Source organism: Mastacembelus armatus, chromosome 4 (assembly GCF_900324485.2).
Source record: "Mastacembelus armatus chromosome 4, fMasArm1.2, whole genome shotgun sequence".
Lineage (NCBI taxonomy): Eukaryota > Metazoa > Chordata > Actinopteri > Synbranchiformes > Mastacembelidae > Mastacembelus > Mastacembelus armatus.
Window position 1 is genome coordinate 20491813 of NC_046636.1, and position 9224 is coordinate 20501036.

Here is a 9224-nt window from a genome sequence, read left to right on the forward strand (position 1 = left end):
ATCCTGATAGTGAAAACCACCCAAAAATGACGTGGAGTTGCATCCAAGTAGAAACACCATGTCAACTAACTGCAAAGATGGTCTGGAAACGTAAAACCTAACGGGACCACTCTTTCCTTGTCAGCCCAGTCCTCTGTCGATCCTCTAATGACACCTGCAGAAAAACTGAGCGGTCATATTCCTGAGGGCCGGTCTGAGGTCTGTCGTGACGTTTGCATGTAGCCCCCACCCTTATTAGGGCCTTTTTACCGTCGTTACACGACTTCTTTTGGTTTTTACGAATCGCGTTTTACTTCTGAGCAAATTTGTCTTCTCACGCTTCCCGTTGCTCCACCATGATTGGTCGAAGAGAAAACATGGCGCTATAATTGTGAAGGCGTCTTGAAGAAATGTCAACATTAAATTAAATAAAGTATTTAGCAGGGTTGAGCGCGGTGTGTCTGACACATTTATGTTCCATTGCGGTTTTCTGCAGTCACATTTCTCTGCTTGGACAACCTGAACGGTACATTAGCCTCGGACTTCTGTCAACATTATCGATCGATAATCCGACCCTGGTACGTCTGTTGCTAACGGTAACGTTAGACGGTAAGTGGGTTTAGGTCGTAGCTAGCTGTATTTACCTGTGCTTATCTTTTAACCTTTGTATTTACGAGACAGTTGCGTTTCTGTATTTCTGCGTGACGTGTGGCCAGGTGATATTTTTAACCCTGGGGAGTCACACATTAACGTATAATGAAATGAGACAAGTACTCTGTCTTCCCCCACAGTTTAAGGACATACGGCTTAGTTGTCTCGTCTGAAAGGGTATTTTATTTGGCCGTCCTGTATCATATTAATATTATTAATAATATTTACCGATCATCTATAACATTATGACCACTGGCAGCTAACGTGAATAACACTGATTATCTTGTTACTGTGGCACCTGCCAGTGTGTTGGGTATATTAACAGCAGGTGGACATTTAAGTCACCAAAATTGATGTGTTGGAAGCAGGAAAAACAGGCAAGTGTAAGGATGTGAGTGGCTTTAACAGGGGCCAAAATGTGGTGGCTAGATGATTGGGTCAGAGCTTCTCCCAAAATACAGATCTTGTTGAGTGTTCCTGGTCTGCAGTGGTTAGTCCCGACCCAAAGTTGTCTAAGGAAGGACAAACAGTGAAGAAATGACAGGGTAATGGGAATCCCGGGCTCACTGATGACCAGGTTGACCTACTGTCGATTAAACTTTGTTGCAATGTTTGAAATTATGTAGATTGGTCTGTGTGAAGAGAAACATTCAGTGGCTGTAGTGATGATATCACAACTAGATTGCTGAGGATGTTGAATTTGTTTTTTAAAAAAAAGATCTCTAACTTGTCCTCATAATTGCAGCTTTCACTCATTTTGATGTTTTTCACTGAATAGTGGACAAATGTGTGTGTCTCTTCCTGACAGTAGAAATATGGAAGCAAACACATTTGCAGAAGATGTACAGTGAACTGCAGTGACACAAGTGTCAACCTGCTGCTGCATTGACTCCTGGTCATTTTATGGCTGATCGATGTATAGTTCATGTACTTTATCATTATGAATTTCATTACCGCTCCAAAAATGCTTGGATATTAGATTTTGTTAGATGATTATATTCATTCAAACAATTTTTCTAACCAATGGTTACTCTCATAAATAATTTCTATGCTTAATACTTAATTTGTAAGAAAAAGGTGTTTGAAATGTAATATTGAATAATCAGTGTGCAATCAAAGAGTACAAATTTGTTTGCCATTTTTGTTGTATAAATGATTAGTTGATGAACAAAATGGCTGCTGATTAATTTTTTTGCGTGTAATCGATCAGTTCAGTTCTATAGTAATCAGGTGTCAAACATTAAATAAACTGCCGATCCAGCAGCTGTACTTTAGTCTAAAGACACAAGCAAGGCTGTGTAAGTAACACCAAAGATTACACCATCACAGCAGAACATAAGTAAATGTAGTCGTCCAAATTGAAGCTTACTTTCTGTTATTCACATAATGATATATACTCACGTTTTCCAGACCGCACAATGCCTGCCTTTCGACAAGTGGGAGAAAAACAACTTCCTAATCCTGTGCTGTGTATGGCATGGTCTCCCAAACGGGATCTGATTGCCCTGGCCAACACAACTGGAGAAGTAAGTTCAAAAATAGCTACTTCTTTTTTTTTTTTTTTAACACTGAAAATATAACTTCTTGTAATTTTATGACTTATGTCTCCTCATAGTTGCTACTACATCGCTTGGCTAGTTTTCAGCGTGTTTGGAGCTTACCGCCCAGTGAGTATACTGGGAAGGAGATCACCGCACTTGCCTGGAGACCTGATGGAAAAAGTGAGAAATGACTGCATGCATCTTTTACCTTTTTTCACCATGTGCCTGTTGATGTGGACTTTGAAGTATTAAACATGTATTGATAATTTATTTCTCAGTATTGGCCTTCAGCCTGGGAGACACCAAGCAGGTGGTGCTGTGTGGTGTTGAGAAAGCAGAGATCCTCCATGTGTTTCCAGTGCAGAACCCTGTAACCTGCATGCACTGGATGGAGGTGATGGAGGAGAACAGGTAGGTGTGATCACACCTGACATGAAGAACTTCTACATTTCAAGAGTAATTTGAATGTTTGATCTTTTTCACATGTTTCAGTGTCCTCAGCTCCTTTTACAACTCAGAGGATGAATCCAGACAGTTTCTTCCAAAATTACCAACACTCCCCAAGAGGTAAGGGTAGAATGAACTGTACATCAGTCTAAAAGAAGGTAACTCTTTAGGTAACTAAATAATATTTACTGTTGTTTTTTTTGTTTTTTATTTTCAGCTATAGCACAACATCAAAGATCTTCAGGTTGGGCACTTCCTAATGTGTAACTCACCATCATCAATTTTTTATCTGTGATTGTGTGTATGTGTTGATTGTTTTTAATAGTAGTTGTATGTGTTTTTATATTTGTTTCCCAGTGAGGAAAAGTCAGATGAAATAATGAATCTCTTGGGAGAAGTCAGGTAAATGATTATGTTCAAGTGACATGCAGAAAAATGAGAGTCCTTTTAATGCAGTGTGTGTTTTAAATTAATGGAATGGACTGGAAATTATTTTGTGACCCAGTTTTGTTTTAAACAGGCTGAATGTACTAGTTCTTGGAGGAGATTCTGGTTTTGTGGAGCTTTATGCATATGGGATGTACAAGATTGCTACTCTAACAGGAGTAAGTATTTTATTTATTTATAGGAATTGTCTCTTGCATCCTCTGAAATGCTTCCATAGATGATAGATACTTTTTATTAGTCAGATAATTTATAGCCTGCAGTAAATGTATGTGCAGAAATTGGCTATTAAATTTAAAACTTATTGGAGTTTTTATTGCACTGTAGTACCTTCTTACAACGAAGTGTTATTCTAAACAACACCATAACAAATGTAGGCATTAAATATTACTGTAGTAGTAGAATCAGCTGTGAAAAAATCAGATTAATAAAGGTTTACATGTTTCTAGATTACATTTCTGACTTGAAGGCTGAAGAATTGTGCCTATGAGGCAAAAATCCAATATTAGATATCAATGAATTAATCTGAATTATGTTACAAAAATGTAATTAAACTCTTGCTCCTTGCTTCCATACTTTAATTACACTACAGTTGTCAGGAACTTGTCGCAGCTTGAGTCTGTCAAGCGATCTCAAGTCTCTGTCCATCATCACAGAGGTCAGGTCTGCTGATAACAACCCAGAGATCTGCTACATTCAGGTAAATTGGCCTCAGTAACTAACTTTTTCCATTGTCTACCTCTTTGCGTCAACATGCAGTTTTCATTTTCTTGTCTTAACGGATGTCTTTGTCACCCAGCTGGACACAGGATTGTTGTCAGACTGTCTGCCTGAGGTGACCAGGATGGCACGTAAGTTCACCCACATCTCCACCCTGCTTCAGTACCTACACCTCTCACTTACCTGCATGTGTGAAGCCTGGGAGGACATCCTCATGCAGATGGATCTTCGACTCACCAAGTTCGTTCAGGTTAGTAGTTGTAGATTGTGGTCTAAATTTGAGCCAAATAAATGTCAACAAATATCTTGTTTTCCACTTTTTTAGGAAAAGAACACAAGCACCCAGGTTCAGGATGAGTTTCTGGAGCTTTTGCTATGGGGTCAATCAAGGTGAGAAAAAGGTCAAGTCTACCATTATTTGTGGCTCATTATCATATTGCAGTGCTTGGAGCAACCTGTAGATGGTGGCAGAATATCTTGGGATAGGTAAACTGCCTTTCAGTTTTATTTTGGTTTGTGGGAACTGGATTACATGTCATGCAGCATGTGGCTGTGGGGAAGAATCAAGTTTTTCTTACCACTGTCTCCCTGTTTCCATGCAGCCCTGAACTACAGGCTTTTCTCATGAACCAGCTTACTGTCAAGGTGAGCCCATATAAATCCATCCATCCATCATCTATACCTGCTTATTCCTAACCAGGGTCACAGGGATCTGCTGGAGCCTATCCCAGCTCTCTTTTGGGTGAAAGGCAGGGATACACCCTGGACAGATCAAGCCCATATAAATGCTCTTACTAAATTTCTAAATTCAGTTTTTCTGCAGTTCAGTTTCTGTTTTTCTGACAATTTCTGTTCTTGTAGTGCAGACACACAGTGCATTCAGAAAGTATTCAGGCCCCCTTTACTTTTTACTTTTTTCAATTTTATGATGTTGCAGCCTCATACTACAATTTTTTAAATTCATTTTTTCTTATTAATCTACATATAATGACCAAGTGAAAACGGAATTTTAGAAATATGTGTGAATTTATTAAAAAGGAAAAACTGAAATTCAGACCCTTTTGAAGCACTTTTTGCAGCAATTACAGCCTTGGGTCTATTTGGGTACGACGCAACAAGCTTTGCACATCTGGATTGTGGGATTTTCCCCCATTTTTCTTTGCGAATCCTCTCATGCTCGGTCAGTTTGGATGGTGACTGTCCAGAGTAGGGGTGGGGAAAAAATAATCTTTTTTTTCCATGCATCATTATTCACTTTAAAACGATTCTGAATCAATGCGGAAAAGTTATTAATCGATGTTAATATTTAATTGACAAAGTCAGCCAGTCAGACACGTTTTACGACTACTGGACTACAAACGGCCTACATGCATGCGTGCTTGTAGCGTATGCGCACGTTTAGGCCTATGTGCTACGTGAGGCGCTAGCATCCTTAGCACTACACAGTAACTGTTATCTGCACAGTAACTTCTTATTGTGCTGAGCCATCGTCACAAACGTAGCACTGTAGCTCGAGCCTGATGTCATGCTGTGAAATATGAAATATGACTCCTCTGCCCTCCTGTACGTTGTGCCCACCATGTGTATCAGCAGTGTTGTCAGGGCAACAGTTCTGTCAGACCCCGCCCCTTAGCAAGTATACATGCGTCACAGTGCTGGAAACCTTGGGTGGGTTTTACCTGTGTTGTGTTGTGACTGCCATTGGTTTTCGTATTGATCGAAGGTCTAAAACATGCCTGTTCGTGGGCTTATTTTATTCACAGGAGTCTGCAAGATAAAAATCTGATTTTTTTTTTTTTTTTTTTTTTTTTGTAATTATTTTTTTTTTTTTGTATGTGTGTATTGTTTTCCATCATAGGGCCTGAAGAAGCTTGGCCAGTCCATGGAGTCCTCATACTCCAGCATCCAGAAGCTAGTGATCAGTCACCTGCAGAGGTTTTTTTCATTCATTTATTTCTCATCAGTTTTGCTGAGCCTGCTGACAGAGTGTTTTTCAGTTAAACCCTGTCCATCCCTTGTGCTGCTTGCAGTGGCTGTGAGGCACTGTTGTTTCACCTCAGTGAGGTGAAAGGTATGTCCCTGTGGAAGCAAAAGTTTGAGCCGCTTGGTCTGGATTCCACAGCCATAGAAGGTACCACATCTCCTTACCTACATGATGGTTTAAAATGAAGTGTTTTGTCACCAGTAATCATATGTGTTTTGTGGTTTCAGGTGCTATCACAGCAGTTGGCTCCTTTTCTCTAAAAGCTAATGAACTTCTGCAGTAAGTTCACAAGTGTCTGATCCATTTGCATCTTATACTGTTAATAACTCCATATTATGTTGATTTAAACTGCATTATTTTCTTATTTAGGGTTATAGACAAGAGTATGAAGAACTTCAAAGCCTTTTTCCGGTGGTTGTATGTAGGTAAGAAGAGAAATTAGTTTGTCTGATACAAGACAACAGATATTGTCTGATATTCTTTCCCTTTGGCATGCAGTTGTTAGCAACATCCCATATATTCAATTATAATTATTGTTGTGGTTTTACAGCGATGCTACGAATGTGTGAGGAGCATGTACCACCAGAACTCAACAAAGTGAGTTTCTTCACACTGCTGAAGTTGTAATATTTAACATGCTGCTGAAATTATTTTAGGATTGTTATTTATTTTATGTTGGTTAATCCATTAGATGACTCAAAAGGACATTGCCTTTGTTGCCGACTTCCTGTCTGAGCATTTCAGTGAGGTGAGCTCAACATTAATAGCACTGTAATGGGAATTTAATTTTTAAAACATTTATGTAGCATTTTACAAAGGTTGCTCTTTGGTTTAACAGAATGAAAAACTCTTTGATCGTAAAGGGAAGTACTTCAATGTAGAACGAGTTGGTCAGGTCAGTGGTTTTGTTTTGTGCCATTTTAAGTGTTGAGTGAATCTGCTGTCTTCAAACACTTAGGTTTTTCTTTCATACATATACAGTACCTAAAGGATGAGGATGATGACCTTGTGTCTCCACCCAACACTAAGGGAAACCAGTGGGTGAAGTTTTTGCAGGAGAGCTCGCACCTGAAGGGTAGGCTGTAATTGTTAGGTATGAAGTGCAGAAGAACTGTGAGTAAAAACAGACATAATTAACAGGTAAAATATTTGTTGTTTTTTTTTTTAGAGAGCCCTTTGCTGTTTCCATCATATCCACAAAAGTCTTTGCACTTTGTCAAGAGGATGATGGAGAATGTGATTGAGCAGTGTCTACAGAAACCTGCAGTAAGTGTTCAGTAATTTGCATCTTGCTCATTCTCAGATTTGCATCTGTTTCATTCTAACAACAACAATTATGAAACATAGTGACAAATATCAGTAGTTCTGACATTCAAAGTCTGGGCCTCTCTCCATTTTTTTTTTTAGGAACAGTTAGGAGACTCTGGCTTACAATCAGCTGTGCTCTAGTTCATGGAAAATGAAACAGTCTCAGATGTAGCTTCAAGATAGACTTAGAGAATATAAACAGCATTGTCTTTTTACTGTAGTTAGATCAAATGCCTTCCTGCAGCAATTTACACACCCTGTAGTCACATTATAGTTTATTTGTCAATGCAAAATGTAATTGAATAGTATTGAGTAAAAGACGACCATACTGGCTTTTAGGAGTGGTTTTAAAGATTTAAATGTAAACTTTAGCCCATTTGACTATTCTCCCATGTTCCATGTTAATTGTTTATGTGTATGCAGGAAGTAATTGGGAAGTCGATAAAACAGGCTGCCTTCCTGCCCCTGTACACTGTGCCAGAGAGGTATAATCTCATGTCTCTGATAATCTGCATTATTTGACAAATGGCAAAATTAATGTGATTAAAGTTGTATTTTTTTCAAAATGAATTTTCAGCTCTGAAAACACTCCACGACTTTTTGAACTTCCATCTTTGTACGTAAACAAAAACATTTGTTTTCTAATAATCTGTAACAGAAAGCCTGGGGCATGTATTCATGATATTTCTTGTTTGTCAAAAAGGTGGAATGACAAGAAGGGAAAAATGCATTATGTTGTGTTCTGCATGCCAGAGATCTCACCCTGCAAGCTGTACCTATTACGGAAAGGAACAGATCCAAACAGGTATATTTCTGTTGTTACATGTAAATGTGTGTTCTTTGTCTGTATTTGACCTAGTTTGTTTTGGTTGTGCAGACATATACCCAACAGTGTCATGTCAGTTGACCTCAGTCACCGTCTTGACAATGCAGAAGATGAGGATGCTGCAGCCCAGTGAGTGCCCAGCCCATAGTCCTCTGCTAGTAAAGATGTCACTAGTAGGAAGTAGATAGTTTTACCAGGATTTTTGTTTTCAGATCTCATTATGTTTACAGCTGCCTGGATGCGCGTTTCTATGATGATGAGATGCTAACCGTGCTCTTGGAAGGATCAGGGTACAACAGTTGGCGTGTCCTGGCCCAGATTCCTCTTGCTTCCACCCTCAGCTGTGAGACTGAATTCAACTGGCAGTCAAATCTCAGGTGTGTTAAGTTTGTTTCACAATCATGAAATAAAATATATATTTCAGAATTTAGTGGATTTTTTTCCTGTTTTTAAAGACTATCAATTTAACCCTGTCCCTGTGTTACCTGTATTATCAGATTGGATCAGCAGAGCAGTGCCATCCCATGCCAAGCCCTAGTGTTGGGTAATCAGTGGCGTGAATTGGAGAACATGAAGGCTCAGTTTGTCGCTGTCAATGGAATCCGCAAAGTGGCCTGTGTGGTAAGTTAAATTTAGACTTGCCAGTATATTTTATTTTGGGATATTATGTATGAATTGATTTTACTGCCATGCTGCTATATTTAATTCAGTGATCAATAATTTATGATCCATTTTCTTTGTTCTAACAGTTTCCGCCAACAGGGGCATACCAATGAATGAGTGTAGTAGACTTTTTCCAAACATTTCCCTCTTTCTTTCCTGGCAGCTAAGTGCCAATCTGAGGCACATACGTGTTTTTGAGATGGATGTAGAAGACGAGGATGACGAGGGAGCTGACTCACAGAACGCCAGTGCTGACCAGGATGGGCTGGAAACTACCATGAGCAGCCAGGGGCAGGGAGAGGAGAGTGCGGAGGCTGAAGGTGAAGCTGGAGCGGAAGGTGGAGATGGGTTTCAAAAAATTGAAGAGCATCTGGAGTCTGAAGAAGCCTTGGAAGTCTCTTAAGACTGACACGAACAATCATGCTAGATACGATTCAGCTCCATTTTTTTGTTACAAATATTCTTTGCATCATTTTTGAAAAATACATGTTTGTATATTAAACAGGTTTGTGCAGGTATTAGTGTTATTTTTCTCTATTTCTAATACTTTTTGCAGTGTAAGTCACTGGGTTGCTCATGCATATATTTAATAAGCTGAAATAATAGGAAATGCATTGCTCAGCTGCTAAAAACAATTCAGCTGAATAATGCACACAGCCCT

General features: G+C 39.1%; 1 protein-coding gene across 1 annotated transcript; it reads left to right on the top strand.

Moving 5' to 3' along the window:
* Window positions 1-343: 343 nt before the first annotated feature.
* Window positions 344-9114, top strand: anapc4 (anaphase promoting complex subunit 4). Its single transcript, XM_026304757.2, has 28 exons — window positions 344-588; window positions 2041-2156; window positions 2246-2351; window positions 2450-2582; window positions 2664-2738; window positions 2836-2862; window positions 2976-3020; window positions 3139-3223; window positions 3655-3762; window positions 3862-4032; window positions 4108-4172; window positions 4385-4427; window positions 5641-5717; window positions 5813-5913; window positions 5994-6045; window positions 6136-6191; window positions 6317-6363; window positions 6458-6514; window positions 6605-6661; window positions 6748-6841; window positions 6935-7032; window positions 7498-7559; window positions 7652-7690; window positions 7778-7879; window positions 7952-8029; window positions 8131-8277; window positions 8398-8521; window positions 8727-9114. Exons 2-28 carry the CDS (start codon window positions 2049-2051, stop codon window positions 8964-8966), a joined length of 2397 nt encoding a protein of 798 aa, XP_026160542.1. The 5' UTR covers window positions 344-588; window positions 2041-2048; the 3' UTR covers window positions 8967-9114.
* The last annotated feature ends 110 nt before the right edge of the window (window positions 9115-9224 follow it).

Excerpts from the sequence above, each read along its gene's own strand:
- anapc4 (XM_026304757.2), top strand. The coding sequence starts at position 2,049 with ATGCCTGCCTTTCGACAAGTGGGAGAAAAACAACTTCCTAATCCTGTG. Across the intron at positions 6,842-6,934 it reads GGAGAGCTCGCACCTGAAGG|AGAGCCCTTTGCTGTTTCCA; the intron begins GTAGGCTGTAAT and ends TTTTTTTTTTAG. Across the intron at positions 7,560-7,651 it reads CTGTACACTGTGCCAGAGAG|CTCTGAAAACACTCCACGAC; the intron begins GTATAATCTCAT and ends ATGAATTTTCAG.